This window comes from Betta splendens, chromosome 4, assembly GCF_900634795.4.
Source record: "Betta splendens chromosome 4, fBetSpl5.4, whole genome shotgun sequence".
Classification (NCBI taxonomy): domain Eukaryota; kingdom Metazoa; phylum Chordata; class Actinopteri; order Anabantiformes; family Osphronemidae; genus Betta; species Betta splendens.
In genome coordinates, this window is record NC_040884.2 from 32,539,848 (window position 1) to 32,564,447 (window position 24,600).

A 24,600-nucleotide genomic window follows, 5' to 3' on the forward strand; every position below is an offset into this window, starting at 1 on the left:
CTAGGCCTGAATTCTGAACACAAGGACAGGATACAAATCGTACACAAAACGCTCCTAAAACAGCAGAATCACAAACGGGAGGTGACAGAAATAGTTACAAACCATGGTGGTCAGTCCAAAAAGCAGGGCGAGATCAGAATGCCAGAGCAGAATAGAGCCATGAACACAATCTAGAGATTAAAGACGAGTAAGTTGATGCATGCTGTGATTTTAAGGGTCACAGCTCTGGAAGGAACTTGTCCCTGCATGAGTTGCTGGACGTGAGCGACAAACCAACGTTACAATTAATCATAAAATGTTGTATATTATGAAAACAAGGATTCATTAACAAGGACTATGAACTTTATCCATGTGACCACTTGATGTCCTCATCCTGATGACAGCTTGCGCTGAGCTCCGCTGCTTTAGCTGCCACAGAGCTGGTGCTTTATCGCTGTCCATGGGAGATGTAGCGTCCTTGTGCTTTATGAGTGGAGATTAGTCTTTTATTGAATATGTGATAGAGTCATGGTCATTCTGCTCTCATTAAAACTTTGTCCTTCAGTGGGAACAGGCACACACACACACACACACACACACACACACACACACACACACACACACACACACACACACACACACACACACACACACACACACACACACACACACAAACACACACACACACTTGTGCTTACATTGAAGTGAGGACCTCCATTTGTCACGGTCTGGTCTTTTGTGGGCCATTTCCTGTGTTTATTTTGACATTTCCTGTTTAGTTTCTACCAGTTTTAGTTCCCGCTTTACTTTTCTAGTCATGTGCCCCGTCACCTGTGTCTTTTGATCTCCTGTGTATGACCATTGCCTGCCTGACGCTGACTCTGCTTGCTGTTTGGGGTTTGTTCGCCATTAAACTGTCATACTAGCCAGTACTGTCTCCAGCAGTGCTTGTGGGACCTGCATCACGCGTGCTCCCTGACAGTACGATCTGGACAAACCTGGACCCAGCCAGCGTCCCGCTTTGTTTTTTCAGGCTATTGTTGTTCAAGCCTAGCTTGGGTTTTTTCCCCCTGGATTATTTTGTGCTTCAAACGTTTTTTTTCACGGATTTTGTTTGGACTGACTTACCCGCGGACCTCCACTTCTTTTGCCTGGAGCTCGCGAGGACTTACTGGGAGACATCCATCAGCCATCAGCCATCAGACTCTGCCATTCCCCTGCTCAGTGGTGGGGTATTCATGGACTCCGTTTCCCTATGTGTCCTGACTCCACCATCAACCTCCGAGCTGGCGCCGGGCGAGGGGCTTCAGATCTGGAAGGAGCTCACGGCTCAGAGTGTAACCTTGCTCAACCGCTCTTGGACTCTGCTCAGACCCCTGAACAGAAGAAAACGTCCTCTGGTCGCCACCGCACAGGTTGACGTCGCCGGCTCAAGCTCACGTTGCAGCCTCGCAGGCCTCCGTCACAGACCCTGCCTTGATTCCCGAACGAGAGATCAGGCTCCCAGCAGTCGACGCCCCAAGCATTGTCGGAGAGGCACCAGAAACCCCATCAAGCGCTCTGAGCCTGTGCCCGGTCCTGCCGATCCGACCGGTTCCAGCCCAGGGCCTGACTACTGCCTGCTGCCCACATTATTCCTGAAGGAGCTCCTGGAAGTATTCGCCACTACCACAGACCGGCAGGTCAAGGTGAGTGAGGAGGTTGTGGCGCTGTGTTGGAGGACGCCTGGCCTCAGTGAGACGGTGGAACTTTCTACATTATTTCCTGAGCTGAATGGTGTTGGGCCTCTCCCCGAGCCCGCCCCTGTTATGGGCGCCCTGATTCTGGCCATTGGGTCCCAGCCTGTATCAACCCCAATGTCTCAGCTTGCCCCAGTTCGTGCATCGCAGCCCGCATCTGCCACAATTCCCTTGCCGGCCCTGGTCTGTACTGCTCCAGTCGCCAGGCCACAACCAGCACAGCAGTCATCTTGTCCCGCTCAAGCTCCAGCCCCGCCACGGTCAACACAAGTCACCTTGGTTACTGACCGGCCAACTCCCAGCCCAGTCAAACCTGGCTTCTGCCCCCGTCGAGGAGGCCGTTCCTGCCCCTGCCGGCCCTGAAGATGGGGCCGCTCTAGTCCCCTGCCAACCCTGAAGAGGAGGCCGCTCTAGTTCCCCGGAGGTCCCGGTGTTACCTGGAGGGGGACATGGTTGCTTTCGCCCCTGGTGGTCCTAGGGAGCCCAGGCCATCCTCCGTCTCCAGGGCTCCAAAGATGATTGCACCAGCTGGGGTCCCTGTGCCCTCTGCTTTTCTGTGTGCAGGTGCAGCTTCCGGGGTTTCTGGTGGTCCAGCTCCGACCAAGTCAGGCTCTGTTCCAGGTGGTCTGGCAGAGACCACGTCTGCTTCAGTTCCTGGTGGTATTGGGAATGCCATACATGTACCAGCCTTCGTCTCCAGGGGTCCGAAGGCGATAGCACCAGCTGGGGTCCCTGTGCTCTCTGGTTCTCTGTGTGCAGGTACAGCTTCCTGGTGACCTGGCACTGACCACGTCTGCTTCGGTTCCTGGTGGTCCGGCTCCGGCCACATCTGCTTCAGTTCCTGGTGACCACACTCCAGCCAAGTCTGCCTCAGTTCCGGATAACCCGGCACCGATCACATCTGCTTCAGTTCCGGATAACCTGGCACCACATCCCCTCTGGTTCCAGTTCCTCGTCGGCCCTCATCTCTGGCTCTGGTTCTGGGTCCATGTCTGTCCTCATCTCTGGTTCTGGCTCCTCGTCTGTTCCCGTCTCTGGTGCCGGTCTCACGTCTGTCCTCATCATTGGTTCATCACTTGTTTCTGGATATGGTTCTGGTGTCTCATCGGCCTGGCAAGGCACTACGCTGGGATCATCTGTCGGACTGGGGGCCTTTCCCTCGGCGTCTCCTGATGCTAGGGTGGTGCTGCCTCCTTTGTTGGCAACCTCCTCAAAGCCCTGGTTTCCCAGATTGGCGTTCGTTTGGAGGAAGGCACTGTTCCCTATGGGCCGCTGGACGCGCCCTGTTCTGTCGCTGGCTGCCGCGACTCTCCTGGATCCAGGGCGGTTCATTCCCTGTGGGGTTCTGGAGGTGGCTGGCCTCAGCGCCGACCTCCCAGAGACTACTGTTCACCCCTGGGCACTTTGTGTGCTGTTCCGGGGGAGGGGGTCTGTCACAGTCTGAACTTGTGGGCCATTTCCTGTGTTTATTTTGACATTTCCTGTTTTGTTTCTACCTGTTTTAGTTCTCGCTTTACTTTCCTAGTCATGTGCCCTGTCAGCTCTTTCCGTTTAGTAATTATCTCAGTGTATTCAGTTCCCAGCTCGTACTTCAGTTCTCTGCCAGATCGTAGCATGTTCCCACCTCAATCCAGCATTCGTCAGTCGTACCAGCGCAAGTATGTTCCTGTTTTGTGTCATGCATTACCTGTCTTGGCCTGTTCCCTGTTGGTACCGTCGCCTGTGTCTTTTGATCTCCCGCGTATGATCATTGCCTACCTGACGCTGAGTCTGCTTGCTGTTTTGAGGATTTGTTTGTCACTAAACTGTCATACTAGCCAGTACTGTCTCTGGCTGTATTTGTGGGTCCTGCATCATGCACGCCCCCTGACACCATTGACATACTGCCTAACAACTAACTTCAACCTGAGCTTTTCCCTACGCCCACAGAAATCTATACGCCTAACCCTAAAACCTAGGAACCAGTTCCAGAAGAACATTTATCCAACATAGACCCAGTCTTTCGCCTAAACCTGCCTCACCAACCTCAGGCTTTAGTTTTACCAGAAGAGTTGATAAAATGTAGTCACAATTGAAACAATTAAAACCCAACATACATGTCCTTCTAAACTTAACCAATAAAAGAACCAACCAAAAGAAACTAGTCTGAAACATGGAGAGGCATGTGTACATTTAATTCATTTCTGTGCCTTCCACTTTGTATATGTACCTTTCATTACTCTAGCCAAGTGACTCAAGTATCAGGGAACATGCATCGGAACCTACATTGCCGCTGGCTCTCCACACCAAACTGCCTAGTCAATGGACAAAGCGGGGAGAGTCATCTGTGTCCATTTCATTCACCTAACCATCACAACTAAATACAGATGTCTAACCCTGGTTCCAAACCAAACCAAAACTCAATTTTAACCTTTAGCCCCTAAAATCACATCTTAACCCCCAAAACAGGCCTTCAAAGAAGATATGTCCTCACATGGTACTGTGTGTCTGACACTCTGACCTGCAGTGTGGGGGCCCCACAGGGGACTGTACTGGCCCCCTTCCTTTTCACCCTCTACACGTCAGACTTCAGACACAACACGGACAGCTGTGTTCTGCAGAAGTTCTCTGATGACTCTGCGATCGTCGGACTGATCACCGATGATGACGATGCAGAGTACAGAGGACTCACTCAGAACTTTGTGGACTGGTCCATGACATCCATCATGGACCAGGTCTCTCACCCACTGGAGGACTCACTGTCTGCTCTGGAGAGCAGCTTCAGTAGCAGACTGATCCACCCTCGCTGTGCGAAGGAGAGATATCGTAGATCCTTCCTACCTGCTGCTGTCAGACTGTATAATCAGAACTGTTGACCACATCCCACCACAGTCACTCACCCACTGCATCAGTGGTTTATATACAGTAGCAACCTGCTCTGCACAATATTTGTGTAAATCTGTGAACAATCATGTATATTGTTACCGGCACAAATCTTATACCCATTACTGTGCAATAACCCTGCAATGACCTCATGCTCACTCTAACTGTACTGTACTGCTTTGTACTGTGCCAACACAAACTGTTCTGTACCTGTATTCTCGCTCATCTGTACTGCTGTTGTGAGAAGTAATTTTCCTACTGCGGGACTATTAAAGGTTTTCTTATTCTTATTTTTTGTCAAAATGTCCTCACTTTGTTAAAATGTCTTCACTCTGGTAGGAAAATACTTTTTGCAAAGGTTTTTGATAATTGAAGCATCTGTCATTGCTAAACATAGATACTGTGCTTTACTACTATACTGGTTTGAACCTTATCCAACTTTTTAAAACACAATTCACTCATTCTTTGTAGTTTTTTAATGCAATTAATTAAGTGATTTATTTTGAGTTAAAATTGGTTGTCTGTTCAATGCCAGGGTTAAAAGCCGTAGTGACACAATAGAAAAAGAAAGTAATATTAGCCATATTGTGGCTTAATGAGACACATGTAGCGTTGACCCTGTTTGCTCTGAGTGGATATTAACAACTGTGACATGTGGCTCTATACTGTACGTGTGGTATCTGAAACCAGCTGCACGTTGGATCCTACCTGTAAAATAGCTGCCACCAAACGGCTTACGAGGATTGAAACATGTATGCATCCAACATGAGTTCAGCTGTATGTGTACCTGCAGTCACCGTCACACACTCATTAGTGGGAGCACACGGCTCATCAATCACTGTCCCTGACTCAATTGTAATGGCTGATATTTTCTCCCAGCGGCTAACACACACCGACATTTTGAAGCACACATGATCAAACTTGTCACAAATAGTGGGCGTGGAGGAAAATAGGGCATGGGCCTGTTACTGGAGTCTCAAGAGATGGACGGCTGTAATGGACTTTTAAAAGTCTGAGTGTGTCCATTCAAATCGAGTACAATGACCCCTATTTAAACACTTCCTTTCCTTGTTGTGGTAACCTCCATTTACTCTCGTTTTGGCTCATTACTTCCCATTTTATACCAACTTTACATTCAGAGGCAAAATTCAGTGGCAAGCCCACCAGCCTTTGTCTACGTGCCATACAAAATATTCTTCTCCTGTACTTTAAAGTGTTGTACATATATGGTATGGGTTTGAGAGAAACGAAAAATAAATGCTCAGTATGTCTTGCACATACTGTATGGTGATAATAAAGCTAAGATAGGCAATAAAGCTGACTTTTCTACTAATTCAGGGCTCAGATTTATCCTAAAAGTAATAATTGGTTTGATTGAGAACACAGAACACAACTCAAAGAGGTGGAAGCAGTAGTTGTTTCTACTCTGAACATGTACTACTTTATGTTTGAAGCCATTTACAGAAACATTTTAATTTTGTCCTTCCTTGTCATTCTGCTTTCTATGTTTGCATTACTGTATATTTAATGGAAGCTGAAGGTGACTGTGCCAGTAACCAACACATAAGTAGATGTTTTGGCTTTAATTAAGTGGCTGGGGATTTGTATGTTTGAAGATATTTCACATTTAGAGGAAATCTGCTGACAGTTCAAAGTGGCTCACATCCAAGGAGAAGGAAGCTTTGCTAAAGTTGTTTCTCAAGTCCTCAAGGCCTTTGTTCCGTAGAGGTGCAAACAGAAGAGGCAGGTATAATACTGTATGTTTATGTCCAAAATACAGAAGTGGTGATGCTTGATTTGAGCCAAATGCAAAAGCGCACGACACCCTACACCCAGACAGCTGCATTCCCATGCAGCTGTCTGGGTGTAGTGTCTTTAAAGGGTACTGAGCTATTTCTAGATACTTTATGCAGTATTGGAAGCTCCCATGAAATTGATACAATTCCTTGTTATATATTGGAAAAGCACATTTTTGTCTCCTGTGGACTATGTTAATAGGTAAATCTGTGTCAAGTGTTATTTTCTCTTGGTGATTCAGGGCAGCAGCATCATGCAGCTCTTACCTTGTACAGTAAAGGTGCCTTGCCAAGCTTAACAGCAGCTATCTGACTGGTGAGATTCAGGCTGTACTTGACTCTTCTAAGGTCATCCAAGCCGGCATACTGGACGTCCACCACCTCGCCCTGGTCAGGACAAACACAGGCATAGACTCAAACATTTGTCAGTGGGATCTGTGTTCACTGCGTGAGGTATAATGTGTGGATGACCTTACAGTATGATTCTGTCTGACTGGTGACGGACTCATCAGAAAGCTGAGAACAGCTGCTCAGGTACAAACCAGTTGTATGTGTTTCAATAGTAAAACAGCGATTTCTTAGGTAGGAAAGCTGAAAAGCGGCACCAAGAGTTTTATAGTGTAGAGGCATGGAGCTACTGGACCAGCCTGGATGGAGGTTCCTCTAAATCAGTGGTTCTTTGCCAGAGGTACTTAAAACCCACCAGTTTCATATGCACTTCTTTATTGAAAAATAAAACTTGATTTTTTTAAAATCAAGACATAGATATATGTTTTACCGGTTTACAAAATAGAAAAGCATTAACATCATTGTGTTCAAAGAACATACTATGAATGAACTCAAAAATAACATACAGATTTTTTCACAAAGACATGACCTTTTTTAATACTACAATACTGAATTGGTTAATTTTATTTATATAGCACCAAATCACACCCTGGCACCCTGCCAAGAGCCGCTTTTGTTACGGAAAGAGGGCCATCACCGACGCACTGTGCGGTGTGGGACGCTTGGGCTTGCTGCCTGCAAGGCAGAGCAGGGTTCCTACTCATGTTCCTATGAGTCTGTGAGTGACATCCACTGTTACAATGTTCAACCGCTATGTGCTTGGATTTACAACGTGAAAGGACGAGTATCATTGTTGCGGTCTCACCGAAGGAAGCAATAAAAGACATCAACAATACAATAAGACAGTTTTGCTGCTTTGCTTATTTACAAAAAAACTAAATAAAGTTCACACATTATTTCACTGAAACGTTACCAAAAATTACAGAAAAGACGACAGTACACCCATCTAGTTTTAACAAATGAGCAATTAAAAATATAATATAAACCAAAAACGCTTGAAAGCGTTTCGGTTTTATATTCCGTTTACTTCGTTATTTCCCCTTTCACCTGTACCACATAATAAGTCATTGCAGAGCGTCATACACGGACGTTGTTCTGCCCGCTTTCATGTAGACACGGGACTCTTTAAAGTTTTTTTTCAAATGTAGATTTTGTTAACTTCGTTATTCATATACAACATGTAAATGCATGTGCTCATAGGAACTGTGCAGCCTTGCAGACAGGAGCAGGGTCAGCAAGCCCATGCAACCCACCACCTAGAGTGCATCAGTGATGGCCCTCTTTACCTAACAAAAGCAGCTGTTCACAGATGATTCAGGGTCTCAGCTAGCCGAGCAGATCATTTGACCACCTTCTAGTTGGAATGGGTATATTTAGAAAACCCAGTAGTTCTCTAGGAACCACAATTAGCCCAGCACTCTGCGAACAAAGCATTCTGCTGGGAGCACAAAAATGTGATGTCTCTTTTTAAGTCCTATCTCACTTTTTAAGTCCTGTCAGAACTCAGCAGCATTTTGAATTAGCTGCTTTTTAAAGAGCTGTTAGGACATCCTATGAGTAAGGAGTTACAGTAGTCCAGCCTAGAGGTAACAAATGCATGTATCAGTTCCTCATCCTTCTGAGAGAGGAGGCTTCTGATTTTAGCTATATTTCTAAGGTGAAAGTAGGCGGTTCTGGAGATTTGTTTAATGTATGATGTAAAAGAGAGATCCTGGTCAAAGATGACACCAAGGTTCCCAATGATATCACATAGAGGCGACATGTACTGTATAGACTGAACAGAATTGGACCAAGCACAGAACCCTGTGGTACTCCATAGCTAGTGCATGTGAAGGATTTGTCATTAACATGAACAAACTGGAATCTGTTCAACAAATAGGATTTAAACCATCCCAATTCTGTTCCTTTTATCCGGATTCTATGTTCCAGTCTCTGTAATAGAATGTTGTGATCAATTGTATAAAATGCAGCACTAAGATCTAACAGCACAAGGACAGAAACTAGACCATTGTCTGAAGCCCCAGTTTTTTTTTTCAGCACTGAAACCAGGCTGACTAAGAGTCATAGCTGTGTTGAGCCTCCTATCCCCTTAAATCTCAGCAGCAATGACTTTATGAACTACTTTACGAATAAAATGATCACCATTAGAGAAAAGATTGATCAGCCTTTTCTTCCAAATAACAGAAATCACCCGCTAGGTCCATGAGCCTCTTCTCAACTTCAAAAATCAACTCTTCCAAGTCGTCCACTTGTCTTTTAGACCCAATCCCAACCAGATTACTTAAAGAAGTTCTACCTTTAACCAGCTTGTCCATATTAAATCAAATCAACCAATCTTTACACATAGGCTATATACCATAGGCTTTTAAGGTGGCTGTGGTTAAATCTTTATTGGAAAAACCTACTTTGGACCAACTATTGGCCAATTTCAAATTCACCCTTTATCTCTAAGATTCTTGAAAAAAATTGTAGCTAAACAATTATCTGACCACCTGAGTGGGAATAACCTGCATGAAGGTTTTCAGGATTTATAAAACATCATAGCACAGAAACAGCTCTGGTTAGAGTCACTAATGATCTTCTCTTCAGACAATGGTCTAGTTTCTGTCCTTGTCTTGTTAGATCTTAGTGCTGCATTTTATACAATTGATCACAACATTCTATTACAGAGACTAGAACAAAGCATCGGAATTAAAGGAACAGCACTGGGATGGTTTAAATCTTATTTGTTGAACAGATTCCAGTGTTTTCATGTTAATGACGAATCCTCCACTCGCACAAGGATTAGCTATGGAGTACCACAGGGTTCTGTGCTTGGTCCTCAGAGATAAGGTGAGGAGCTCTGTCACCCGAGAGATGCTTGGAGTAGAGTCGCTGCTCCTCCACATCGAGAGGAGCCAGTTGAGGTGGCTCGGGCATCTGGTTGGAATGCCTCCTGGTGTTCCGGGCATGTCCCACCGGTAGGAGGCCCCGAGGAAGACCCAGGACACACTGGAGAGACTATGTCTCTCGGCTGGCCTGGGAACGTCTTAGGGTTCCACCGGAAGAGCTGGAGGAAGTGTCCAGGGAGAAGGAAGTCTGGAACTCTCTGCTTAGACTGCTGCCCCCGCGACCCGGCCCCGGATAAGTGATGGATGGATGGATGGATGGATGGATGGATGGATGGATGGATGGATGGATGGATGGATGGATGGATGGATGGACAACATCATCTGCAAAAAGCAGAGATGCTATCCTGTGGTCCCCAAACCAGACCCCCTCCGGCCCCTGGCTGCGCCTAGAAATTCTGTCCATAAAAATAATGAATAGAACCGGTGACAAAGGGCAGGCCTGCCGAAGTCCAACATGCAACAGGTCTGACTTACTGCCAGCAATGCGAACCAAGCTCCTGCTCCGGTTTTACAGAGACCAAACAGCCCTCAGCAAAGAGCCTTGGACTCCATACTCCCGGAGCACCCCCCACAGGATGTTGTGTGTGTCACCCAAGACAGCCCCACAACATCCAGAGACTTGAGGTACTCAGGACGGATCTCATCCCCCCCGGTGCTCTGCCACTGAGGAGCTTAGAAACCACCTCGGTGAACTCAGCCTGGGTGATGGGCAAGTCTGCCTCTGAGTGCCCTGCCTCTGCTTCCTCAGCAGAAGGTTTGTTGAAGGGGTTAAGGAGATCCTCAAAGTACTCATTCCACCGTCCAATAACATCCCCAGTTGAGGTCAACAGCTCCCCCCACCTCCACTGAAAACAGAGTTGGTAAAGGACTGCTTCCCCCTCCTTTGCCCTGGTGCCATGTGCACCGATGGACACCCTTATGTTCAAACATGAACAGAAATCCAATAACATAACACCATTCGGGTTCAGATCCGGGAGGCCGTTCCTTTCAATCACTGTCGTTACCCACGTGGGCATTGAAATCTCCCAGAAGAACGATGGCGTCCCCAGTTGGAGCGCTTTCCACCACTCCCTCCAGAGACCCCAAGAAGGCCGGGTACTCAACACAACTGTTTGGCCCGTAAGCACAAATGCCAGTGACCTATCCCCCACCTGAAGGCGCAGGGAAGCGACCCTCTCGTCCACCGGGGAAAACTCCAACACATGGCGACTAAGCTGGGGAGCTATGAGCAAGCCCACAGCAGCCCGCCGCCTCTCACTGCAGGCAACTCCAGAGTAGAAGAGGGTCCATCCCCTCTCAAGGAGTTGGGTTCCAGAGCCCAGGCTGTGTGCGAAGGTGAGCCCGACTATTTCTAGCCGGTACCGCTCGACCTCATGCACAAGCTCAGGTTCCTTCTCCCCCAGTGACGTGACATTCCATGTCCTAATAGCCAGATTGGTTATCCAGGGATTGGGTCGCCTAGGCTCCCGCCTTCGACTGCTGCCCAATCCACTTTGCACCGGCCCCCTACGGTTCCTCCTGAGGATGGTGGGTCCACCTGAGGACTGTCCCACGTCACTCCTTCGGCTCCTCCTGTGGGATTTGTTGGGTTTAGTTATGTAAGGTCTTAAACCTTACCTTGTAAAGTGCCTAGAGATAACTTTGTTGTAATTTGGTGCTATATAAATAAAACTGAATTGAATTTAAATGATGACCTACTTTGGTGATATTTAGGTGACATCACCAAATATCACCTAAAACATCGCTACAATAAAAAATATATTAAATTAATATTAATATAAAATTAATAATAATACTGTTTTCTTGAACACCACTTGAACACCGCAGCAGCGGGATAAGGATTTGTCCTCATTCAACAGGTTGAATCTATTCCTGAAACATACAGGCTGATAAAGCTGATGAAGCGGCTTTGTTTTTTCACCAGTCTCTGCACCAAGTTTTATTTTGTTTTACTAGTTTGCTTCAATTTTGAACTAACACTTATTTTCGCATCCAGCAATGCTGGATGAGCGCTGCAACTGTGCAAGCAAACACGAGCAGATAATCAAACCAATCAGCAGCGCTGCTGATGTGATTGACAGTGGGAGGAGTCAATCAGCTACTAGTGAAAACAGTTTCTGATGATGTGCAGATCAAACAAAATGAAATCAAAACATGATGAAATGCAGTATCAAGACTATCGTTTATTGGCTCTACGATATCTTAGATTATACAGACCCCAAAACTATCATACAAATATGATAGTTATTGTATGTCTGGCAACACTGGCGCCAAATTTCCTGCAGCACAGATTGGCCAAGCAATGTAGCGAGATCAATGATTGCTAAGAGAATCACAGATCATATGAGTTGGGAGCTTGTCTTGTGTCTTGACCTCCGCCGAACCCCTGAGACTGACTAACTGAACTCACTAGGGTTTGATCAAACCCAGATTAGGAAGCTTCACTGAAGGTCAATATCAAACGAGATGAAAGGTACCAGCTCACTGTTGCATTCCCTCATAGCAAAGGTATGAGGCTGTAAGATCTATACTACAGCGCATGCAGAGAGTTCAGGTTGCCTCCAGTCAAGTTCTGGCATGCAGGGAAATCTGGCCATGTCCATACTGCTAAAGAGCTAAACTCTGAAGTCACTTTGTTTGTTATCCTGTGTCGCCAGTCTTTGCCTTATGTTGGTCCTCAAATTATACATGCTCCTAGTTAAGATCTTGTTTTGTATCGATGTGCAATCTGCTTTTCTTAAGCACCACGTCTTTGTTTTCCTTGGTTACTCACGCTAAGTATTACATGTAAGACGTGCAGGGAATTAGTGCCTGTTTTGTGCTAAGCCTAGTTCTACCGTAAGGGATCCAACCTGTGAAATCTGTCTGTATTAGCAATGCTAGATAGTTTAGCCTTGGCTCCTTTGTTTCTGATTGTTCTGCTGACCTTGTTTTACTTAGATTGTTTTTTGTTTTATTTAAGTCTCCTTCTTAGAGTTTTGTACTCCTGGTTTATTTTGTGTTCATTTTGCAGAAGTGTTTTTGATTTTCATATCAGTTATACTTTACTGCTTTCATTTATCATAGAACGTATCTAAGATCTGGTTTTCGGCTCGACCCACTATTTTGAATGGCGAGTCACAACAGTAGAAGCAGCATTTTAGCACTTTACTTACAAAGAACGGCACATTGTTTCTAGAAGGAACAGGATGAAGTGATATATTAGACAGTGACTGAACATTCCTTTAATGTCAAAGTGCAAATAATAATCTTCATTATAAATTGAATAGCACCACAATAGACTCCTAATATTCTCTACGTGAGTGTTTGTGTGTATGTACCTCCCACACAGAGTGAGTGTCATGATATCCTAAATTGAAGTGACCTAAAAGTTGTTTAGGAAAGTCAAAGTGCTACTTTCCGGGCCTCCCTCCCTCCCTCTCGCTCGCTTGCTTTCTCTCTCTTTTCTCTTGATCCCTCGCTCCCCCTACTCCACTCTCTCGCGCTGCATCACCTGGACCCGATTCATTTTTCATGTGGCCTGAGGGCGAATGTAACGCGATGCTGCAGTGGTGAAAAGCGGGGGAATGTGCGGGAGAGCGTCTGATTGTGCAAGTGAGCGAGGCAGCCTGAAAGATAGAGAGAGAACAGATCTTTTGCATCAGGAAAGCCCAGGAGAGGCGAATGAGAGAGATTTATCGCTCCTGTCTGCATTTGCATCATAAAAGTCTCCCATTTAAACTGCGGGCCATGGAACAGTACAAGACACGGCAAACTGAAACACAGATGAACCTGTACACGCACTGGGATCAGATCAATCTCTCTTCCTTTTCTTCATCATTTCATCTCATGGAGGTAATGGAATTAAGAGTGTAAGTGGCCTCTTTGTGGCTGATGCTGTGAGCTCCCTCCTCCTGCTGAGCTGTGTTTTCTTGTAACCAAGACAAAACGTAAGCTTTTGCAGGTAGAAGGATGATAATGCGACTAAATACCATCCATTCTCCTCAGTCTTATATGCTGTATATTTTCATTGTTTTACTTTTATCTTAATATCGTGCTGATTGATGTTTTTTAGGTTGGCCAAAAGCTCCTTTGATGACAGCAACTTTATGAACCAGCAGGTGTGACAGCATCAAGCCTGTGTGTGATGCAGAGAACGCCGCCCTCACGCCGCCCTCACGCCGCCCTCACGCCGCCCTCACGCCGCCCTCACGCCGCCGCTTCTTTTGTTTCACTTTCTTTCTTTATTTATTTTGCAGCCGGAAACAGTGCTTTGCTGCAATAATCATTATGTCAGAACCAATCATTTCACGGGCAGTAAATAAAACTCTGATTGCTATTATAGTGCTTCATAAAGATAATGCAGTGGACTCACAGGTCTTAAATGAGGTTGGACTGAAATTCATTTACAATTATATGTGAGCTATATTACGTGACATATTTTAGAGTGCACATAAAATAAAGCAGAGGATGGACTCCTACTGAATGTTCAGCAGAGTCATCCTATAATATGGCCCAGTTTTCAACAGCTTTACTGTGTCTACAGGTCTACACAGTGAAACCAAAACGTAAAGCCTGGTTTAATCGGTTATATAATACTTGACTACACAGCACATCAAGATACAAGCTGAGTAATGATCATTCTAGAGCTTTTATCATTTATATGAAAAAAGTCACATAATCACTGAAACATGAGCCATATTCATATTCACATCTGTGTTGCGTTGCAACACTTGCCCATAGCAGTCCTGCTCCACATGATGTGACTGAAGTTTCATGAGGAAATAAGACATATGTACTCAATATGATTCACATAAGTCATAACTAATATACATTTCCACATGTAGTACGCAGGGAGCCTATGTAGAACAAAGGTTGTCAATGCAGGTGCCTGAGAAAAGAGGCATTCTAGCTCTCCAACCTCACAGACTTAATAAATAAGTGCCTTATCATTATGTATTCATATAATTTAGATGTCAAGCCGTGTGTACTTCTCTGTGTTTCTTTAGCCAGTTCAACCAGTTCAATAACTTCTGCAAACCGTGCTTCCAAAAGACAGCAGTAAACGAAAAATAAGGTGAATGGAACACGCTCAGTGAGGGAGATGCAAGACACGTTAATCTCATCAAATCACAGACTGAATCTATTGAATCAAACCAGTTATTGACATGATTTCTTTGCAAATAAATACAATCACATCTTCTCTATGCTGCCCACAGTCAAACCAGAACAGACCCAAGGCTCAGCTGTCTCCTGACACCAATCACTGTTCCACCTAGTGGAGGCAGGGCATTCAATCTGACTGCATGGCCTGGGCTGTAGGAGGAAAACCCACACGGGCCAGAGGAGAACAAGTAGCCTGAGTCATGTGCCAGTGGGAATCAAACCTGCTTCTCTAACCACAGCACCACTGTGTTGCCCAATGGGAAAACACATGAAGTGGGTGTTTTCAGGGCTGGTCAAGACGAGTATATCAGAACACATTCATCTTGCCTCATGTCACTACATGGAGGCTGGTGTTGCAGCTGCTGTGCTGTATTTGGGTCTGGGCTCTTGGGGGAAAGGCCCATGAGCAGAGACGCCTTCAGGGACTGAATGAAATATTGTAGATGAGTTGACTATAAATGCTGGAATCTGTAGCTAATACAGCAGATAAGACTGGCACATTTCATTTTTGATTAATGTTTTTTATGCATTGAGGACAGTGGTGTACATCTTGTATCATATGCATCAGTCCAAGGTTCACCTTCACTAGTTTTTCTTGTTTTATGGGTTGCATGTTTTATGGGATTTTACACCTGTTGTACATATAATTACAGGAAACAGCTAAAAATGTCTGTCAAAAGGTCTGTCATTACAAAAACAGTCTTTAGGTTTTAATGAATCCAAACAGGAGATGTTTGATTTCAATTGCTGTACGGATATAAAGGGAAGGTTTTAGATTCTGTGGTTCCCACTGTGAAGCAGAGCTGAGCGCATACCTGTGGGTTAACTGATTTATTACATTACATGACCTGCAACTGACATGGTTTGGGATGAAAAGGTAGAGCAACAAACATTATGATGCCAATAATGTGCAACAAGGCTTCTCTGAAGAATGGTCCAGTTATAGAGAGGAGGGAGAACATCTACATGTACAGGGTTTAAAGGAAAACGTCACCAATTTTTAATGGGGGTTGACCAAAATAACCTCGGGTAAAATGAAGGCCATTGAATAAGAATGAAGGGACACTCAGATTGCTCCATAATTTCTATGCAGAGAAGTTATCATTTATTAATACAGTAAGACGCCTTGGCAGATGGTTTGTCGTGGACTCAAAAATTACCTGGTTTCCTCTGTACCTGCCCCAGCAGTGGTAAGACTGAGAGAGGGCGGGGCCAGGTTGAAAGGGAGCGGGGCCAGTCTGCTGGAGCACAACTGCTCTTTCCGCCCTTGTTTTTCACGTATACACCTACAGTACATCACTAATATTCAATGGCCGGGCAACCTTCTCTGGATTATTTAGAAGACAACAAGTTCTATAGTGTCAGAACAGTCTGATAATCAGGGTTATTTGTATGATCCAGAGTGCAGCAAAGACAAGTTACAGTACTCAAAATGGACGAAGCTGTCACAGCCGAAAGGCTTCCACAATGAGTTGACAGCGAAACTGCTGACAGTGGGGAGATCCGACAGGAGAACATGCTCCCATGCATCCCAACTCTGTCCTAGGATGTCCACTGGACTCTGCGGAGGAGGTGGGTGAGATTTACTGTATCATGGACAATTCCTCTCACCCACTGTACCAGACTGTGGGAACTCTGAGCAGCTCCTTCAGTGGAGACTGATCCATCCACAGTGTGGGAAGGAGCGGTACCGCAGAGCCTTCATCCCCACCACTGTTGGACTGTACAATGTAGATGTCCATCAGGCTTAAATATGCACTGCTGTTTGTTCACTTTATCTTTGACACTATTTTTGAGCTGAAAATATTTCTATATGTTGCTTATTATTATTTTTATTATTATTACTATTTTTATGCATTTTTTTCTGCAATCCTGCACAATTTCTTTGCTATCTTGTGGCTGTTCTATGGAGTCAAATTAGGGTCAGATTAGATTTGCGTGTGCATAAACTGATCTGTGCGTGCGTAAACCAATTTGTGTGTACAGAACCAGATTTGTACTTGTAGACTTAGTGGGGTTATACCATGCTTACACTTATAATTAGGGGCATTAAAATTACATCCAAATCGTGGCTAAATTTACAAGTAAAATAATGTGACCTTAATTTTCCTCAATGCTCTGATTGGCTAATGAACAAGGAAGTTGTTGCAGTCCTTTTACGTGGCACAGCAGATCCTGAACGCTCCACAAGCAGCAACAAGCTAGTCCACTGACTGATGACTTTAATTATATTCAATGATCAGACAGACATGGCGGCTCATATTCATGTGTATAAAGTGTGACGTTACTCTTGTGATTTGCGGAGATCAAGCAGTAGTTTTAGGTGAGCATGTTTACTTTAACAATGCTTTTAAACAGCCTGATATGTAATGCAGTTGTTAGACAGGCTTGGATTTCAGTGCAGAATCACGGTGCTTCTTGCCGCACAACTCTGGTCTACAAGAAGACAAACTGTCAGGTTTTGGTTTTATTTCCTGTTTTATTCTGAAGGACTCTGTTTTCACTTGTCATGTTTTGGTTTCCTGTTTTATTTTGTAGTACTTTCGGTTTCTGTTTTCATCTGGTTATTTCCCGCTTCACGTTCCGGTTGTCATTACTCGCACCTGTCTTGCATTAAACATTAGTCACCTGGGTATTTCACGACCACCAGTAACCACATTAAGCCACCAGATCGTTAGTGAATCTATGTCTACGCGTTCCAGCAGGTTTCCCGTTCAGCTTATCCCCGCTCCGATCCAGTTCTGTATTCCTGACCACCGATTCTCGCCTGATCCCAATTGTAAACTCTTGTTTCTGTTGCTGAACTCTTCCTGTTACCGGACCTGTCTAAGCCTGCTGATTCAAACTAGGAAATCTGAGCCTTCTGGTATTGACCCACGCCTGTCTCTGACCCGATTAAGCCTGCTCCATTTGTACGTTAATCCCACGCTCTCCCTTGACTGCTTGTGACAACGATTACTGGAATAAACCTTATTTTTTCACCACCTACCTCGTGTCCTGGCACTGTGCATTTGGGTCCGCTCTCTGCCGTTTCCTGACACAAACGTCCAGTGTCCAAATGCAGAATCTCTCAAGATGTCACAGATACCAGAGACACGGGCAGAAAGTTTGATCTGAGAAATTGTAACCGTTTATTTAGTTTGTAGAATTCACTTTCAACCTGCACCGTAACTAATGTAAACTGGTCCTCTATAAGAAAGAGTGACCACGTTAACTTCCGGTGAGTTGTTTTACCTGGGTGATATCCTGTTACCTGTCCCTGTCAATGCCTTGGTTTACGTTAGCTATCTGTTAGAGCATTACCTTTTCTGTACCGCAGACCGGTTTAATGTCTGACAATATTTTCACGGCCCAATCTAAAGGTGTAGCTTATAAAAACTAAATAAAATGACAGGATCTGCATTAAAACTGATGTGTTTTTTCTATATTAATAATAATAATGAACGTAAATCCACTGTGTAATCATGTGCAACTTTATTAGCGATGTCCTTGCAACGTCACACCAACAACAAAACATTACATGAGCAACAGAGTGCAACACACTCTGGTAGCTATGATAATGTTTCAACATACAGGGGTTGCAGTTCAAAGTAACTAGCGTTTCTACTGCAGTACCGTTGTGTCAACACGGTGCAGCAAGTGCGTCGCCGACTTAAGGTTTTTAATCCTGCAGCCAGCCGGAAAAAATCAGGACGCTAGTTTCGTTTTAACCACCAGGTGGCGCAGCGTTGATTAGAAGCCTCCAAAGCACTACAGCGTAACTGAGGTCCGACTGTTCATTTCTACCTGTAACACACATATATTACACCATACCTATTTTACTATTTAGTTTTTACTATTAAGTATCTGTTGTGTGCTCAAACATGGGGAGTGTGAAGGGCAACAACTTCTTGATGGCTTAGTTATTTTCTGTTCACTGCACAGTTATAATTGTTCTGTGTGGTTTAAAACAGGCAGCGCCACAGCAGCAACACGTTCTTGTTTTCATTCTCCTCAGCTTTTTCGTGTCTTTAAATAGAAGGCGTCTCTTAAAAATATGTACACACCCACCGCTCCAACATCTGAAACAACATATTGACTTCACATAATACCATGATTATGCGTCGCGGTTTAATTAATATAATTTGAATGCGCATGGCCAAGTAAAGACGTAGAGCACAGCCCATCTGCGACTACAGCCGCTTATTTAGGTTTTAAACTTCCACAACTTGTTAATGAATGTTTTCCAATAGTCGTAGATTTTACGTAAATAACCGTAATATTCATTGGAATTTGTTTTACAGCAGTTGTCGATCGTAATTTTGACAGGACGGCAGAAATCAGCAGATCTACAACGACGCATTACAGCAACATGTTTGTTCCTACGCGTTTACTCTGTGTCTGCAGAACTGCAGTTTGACTTGTTTTGACTGCGCGTGTCATTGTATTTGAATGGCTGAGAGCACTTATTCGACCCGTGTACGTTTCAACATTTTCATTTCCCATCCATCCATCCAACCACTTTCACCGGCGTTTTCGTTTCTCTTGTGATGAGCGGCAAACGGATTTTAATCAAAACACCGCCTTACAAACCAATAAACCAGGCAAACATATTTGGTTTTTACAAAAAAGAATTTTGTAAAAAACGGAATTGGAGTTAATATGTTTTTATTGTTTAAAGAAACGGAAAACATAAAAAGTCGTTCTCTCGTTACCTCTGCTTATAATTTGGTGGAGACATCAAACTCTTACACAAACACGTGACGTGTTTCGGAGTCATGTGTCCAGACAGAGAGTGACCAATACACTAATGTATGGATGTGCAAATGCAGGCTACGAGAGGAACGGGGCAGTGGCGCACTAAATGTAGCGAGAATTTGTTTTGACTGTGCGTGTCATTGTAACTGAATGAGTGGCTGATGTGACTTATTCGGCCCGTGTACGTTTCAAAACTTTGATTTCCCATCCGCCCATCCATCCACCTTCACCGGCTTTCTCGTTTTTCTTGCTATCAGCGGCAAACAGATTTTAATCAAAGCACCGCCTTACAAACCAATAAACCAAGCAAAAATATTTTTTAAGAAAAACACACGGAATTGGATTAAAAACTGTTTTTTCGTTCAAAAAGAAGAAGAAGAAAAAAAAAAACAAAAAACCAAAAAGTCGTCCTCGCGTTACCTTTGCTTTTAATTTTTAATCAAAGCTCAACCATGGATGGGTCGCGGGGCAGCAGTCTTAGCAGAGAGCTCCAGACTGCCGCTTGAATGAAACACGAAATCGAATGATACTATACTAAATACTATAATTGTCCGCCACAGGCGACCAGCGGTTATTAGTCTTGGGGATCCATGCACTAAATATTACGACAATGTTATCTCGTTGGTTAAATGATAATGAAGAGACGCTGTTTTTCCAATTATTTAAATTGAAAGAGTGCTCCCACTGAGACTCGAACGCGGGACGAAAAGCTTTCAAGGCTTTTCTACAAGAGGCTATATGACACATTCAACTACGATGTTGTAGGACCAAAAGTGGGAGTCAATCGCCATCTACAGGCCAGAAGGACGTAACACACGCCCTCACGAATTGCAGACAAGGTGCTGATGCGTCAGACACAAAAGCAAACCACGGTGGGGGCTGACACTTAAGTGCTGCCACTGTACCTCCAAAATAAGACACAACACAAAAACAAAGTGCATGAAAATGCTCGCTTATCACAGCAGCACTGAATCAGTAGGAGCCCTGTGCTTGTTTTGCTGCAACAAGACGCTCCCATTTTGGGGTTATGGGAGACACTGATACCCAAAGTGTGCTACTTAAATCCAGTCTGCTTCGTAATTTGGTTTTGGTTGCCATCACTGCATGGTTTTTAGTGCTGTTATGACGATCTCTGGGTATTCTGCCATGACTTTCATCCAGAACAGCGGCAGAGTTGATGTCTCGAACAGATGCTTAAGGCCCTTGTCATTTGCGATCTCCAGCAGTTGATCTTCTTCCCACATCAACATGCTGGATTTACTTGGTTTGTTGACAAATGGGTTGCGGTTCCATTCCTTGACAGTTCTTGGATCTTCTGTGGTTGGGCAATAGCGCTCAAACTCTTATGACAGTAAGGACAGGTATTCGTGCACCAGCTGGAGGAACGAAGGCGCAGGCTCATTCTCATCTAAAATCCCCGCCAGTGTATGAAACATGCCAAATGCGCCTCTGCTCAACACCGTCCCCACAAATCCAATTTGGCTTTGAATGCGGCTACTTTATCTGCTAACTTGAAGACATTTGTCATTTTTCCTTGAAGTGACAAGTTCAGTTTATTGAGCAGGTTGAATATGTCGCACAAATAAGCCAGTTTTGCGATCCATTCCTCATCAGTGAAGTGTAGCGCCAGCGGTAACCTTCTGCAGTGCTCTCATAATTCAAATACTCTGGCCAGCGATCTCCCTCGGGATAACCATCTTATCTCGATGTATAAAAGGACGCGTTTGTGGTCCGCATCCATCTCTTCACAAAGCTGTTCAAACAGGTGCGAATTAAGGGTATGTACTTGAATGTGGTTGATGACTTTAACCACATCATTCAGTACGCAGCTCAACTCCTGTGGCATTTTTCGGCTAGCCAGCATTTCCCTGTGAATAACACAATGCGCAGACTCGCATTCAGGTGCAATCTTCCTGATCCGAGCAGTTAAACCAGACAGCCGTCCAGTCATCGCAGCAGTTCCATCTGTGCATATGCCGACACAAAAGGACCATTTTAGTTTTCCTGACATATAATCATTCAGCGACTTGAATAGTTCTGCAGCTGTTGTTTTAGTTGGCAATGTGCACACAACATATCTTTGTGTGTATCCTCCTGATAAAGATATCGCACATAAACAAGAAGTAGTGCATTGTTGTCAATATCTGTGAGAGCATTCCACAGTGAATTATTGATTCTCTCCAACAGCTGTGTCTCTCTCATGTCCCCTGCTATTTCTTCAATGCACCGAGTGACGGTGCTCGCCGAAAGAGGCACCTTTGCAATCCTTTTAACAGCAGCCTCTCCTAGAATTTCATGACAAATGTCTTTGGAGGCAGGTAGAATAAGGTCTTCACCAATAGTAAATGGCTTCTTGGCCTTAGCAATACGGTTAGCCACCAAATATGATGCTCTCAGTGCACTTGCATTTGTTGACATGGTGGCCATCAGTAACTGCTTCTGCCCTTCATTTTCACGTTTTTCCTTTGAAAATACTCCAAAGGCTTGTCTTTTACTACGGGATGCTTGCTCTCCAAGTGGCGAACCAATTTTGAAGGCTTCATTGCTTCATTAGAGAGCCGGTCACCGCAGAGGGTTTGATGCGTGGGAATCGCCCGTGGCAATAAATCCATATTTTGAATATGTTTCTTGATACTGTCTGTTAAAGGCAGCTTTCCCTTTTTTAGTGGGTGCAGGTTCTGTCCAGGTTCTGTCCCTTCACTGGACCGTTTCTCCTTCGCAAAAGGAACTATCTAAAGAAGTTTTTTTCTGCTCATTTTGCTAGGTTGGGATTAAATTTAGCTGGATGTATCATGTGACGTGTGGTGTCGTGACCTTGACGTGCGTCAAGTGAGACGGATGTAACATAAAGGTCCGGTCACTTTTCAAAATAAAACATCATTTGGGTAACAATAAAATAAAATAATAAAACTTATTTTTTCTTTCTTTGCGGCCCGTGGCCTGGTGGCCCGGGGGTTGGAGATCACTGTGTTAGTGCGTGCGCTTTCTGCGACAGAGTAGTCTATAGAGAGAGCGTAGCGTTTAAGGTGTGTTTTGTGTCGTGTTTTCTGTGAACGATCAGGGGCGTCTATCACCTCCTAGTGAAGTGTGGGTGAAGCGAAGCAGAGTCAGAGCAGTGCAGGTCTCAGCTGACGATTGAAAGTGAATGCTGCAAACTAAATAAACATTTACGATTTCTCAGACCAAGCTTTCTGCCTGTGTCTTTGCTATCAGTGACATCTTGAGAGATTGTGCTGCAACACTGGGCGTTTGTCTCCTTGTAGACCGGTGTTGTGCGGCAAGAAGCACAGTGATTCTGCACTGAAATCCAAGCCTGTCTAACAACTGCATTACATATCAGGCTGTTTAAAAGCATTGATAAAGTAAACATGCTCACCTAAAGCAAATGTGTTTATTGTGGTCTGATAAACGATCACACAGAATCACAACGGTAGCGTTACTAGAAAATATCCATCTTAACTCCAGCTGTAACATAACATAGCATGGCATTGCTAATAGCCTGTCAGCTAACATGCTACATAACGTGATAGAAACGTTTTATTATTTGTAAATTTAGCCACCATTTGTGAATAATTTTACGCGCCAAATTATACTGTAAGTGTAAGCATGGTATAGCCCCACTAAGTCTACAAGCACAAATCTGGTTACGCACACACAGATTGGTTTGCGCACGCACAGATCGATTTACGCATGCACAGATCCAATCTGACCCTAATTTGACTCCATATTGTTCCAGCAATTGAATTTCTCCACAGCGGGATCAACAAACCTCATCTTATCCTATTATTTTATCTTAAATGAAGAATCTGTGGCTTTCTAACAAGTGTCTGCTTTGATTCAAAATAAAAAACGGCAGAACATCTTCAGAAAAATATCTTTATTCAAACACAATGTTATATATTATATAATATAACTTTTGTCAAAAAATGTGAAGCAATGTCTTTTAGATTGTGTCACAAATATGAGACTGTGCATGCTGAAGGACTAGCTGTCTTCTAAATAATGTCCGGCGGGACATTCGGCCATCAGTGCGGTATGTGTACGATAAAACAATAGCAGACAAAGCAGGCTGGCCCTGCCCCCTCTCAGCCTGACTGTTGCTGGGGCAGGTACAGAGGAAACCAGGAAGCACTAGTTGTAGTCTGTGAGCCCAAGGCAAATAATCCGCCAGGCTGTGTTGGAGGACGAATGAATGATAATTTCTCTCCATAGAAAATATGGAGGAATCTGAGTGTCCCCTCATTCTTACAAAGTACTCAAGATCGTTTTGGTCAATCCCTAATGAAAATCTGTGAAATTTTTCTTTTAAGTATGAGGGCAAACAACGTAAAGCAAAACTGTAACAAACAAGCCAGTTTTCCTGTATGTGTGTGTCCTTCTGATTCAGACAGCCAAATTACACAGAGTCCTCACTGACATCAGAGCTTTTTATTAGATTTCAGTGTTGCATTAGCATTTGCATATTAATGAGAAAAAACAGTTTCTCTTCAAAGTGCAGAAAAACCATTCTGGTAAAAGGGGCCGAGTTCATATTAACAGCAGCGAGGGTTTATTTGAAGACAAACATGCTAATATAAGTTTTTAAATTATCTCAAGTGCTGAAATTATAGATCTCATTAGTGTAACTCAATATATTTAGTGATTAGACAGCTTTAGTGCCGTGCTAATTTAAAACCTGGCTGTAAACTGATCAATTATAAAGTAAATTAGGGAAATCTATTTTTGGTCACATCTGACTGTAACAAAATCAGCCTTTAGTATTCTTTTAAAATGATGTTATTTCATACATACATGAAAAGTCAAATATGCTGAGCATCAACATGAAAGAGCTTCTTCTATTGTTTAGTCTGTTGGGACACAATTAATCATTCATTAACAAATAATTGTAGGATGCAGATTACTTCAACAAGGTGGTAGTTTACACAAAGGAGGCAAATCCTGCAAATGTTTGCTCTTTGATTATGAATCCACAAGTGTACACACCCGTTTAAAGCCAGAGTGGTACTGCTGGGTGAATTCAGCGCAGCCTTGTAATAGATGCTGTTTATAAATGGAAGCAGAGGCTGCTGGTGTGTGAGTGTTCAACCAGGTGGTAAACCTGGA

At 44.1% G+C, this 24,600-nt stretch overlaps 1 protein-coding gene across 7 annotated transcripts in view; it reads right to left on the reverse strand.

Annotated features, from left to right (window-relative positions):
- The window catches only part of LOC114853122 (inactive N-acetylated-alpha-linked acidic dipeptidase-like protein 2), a 539,927-nt gene that overhangs the window by 224,021 nt on the left and 291,306 nt on the right, over positions 1–24,600 (reverse strand). For all 7 annotated transcript variants that reach the window (XM_055508329.1, XM_055508328.1, XM_029146091.3 and 4 more), the window contains one exon: positions 6,644–6,763. In XM_055508329.1, coding sequence (XP_055364304.1) covers positions 6,644–6,763 — 120 coding nt within the window. The remainder of the gene's footprint in view (positions 1–6,643; positions 6,764–24,600) is intronic.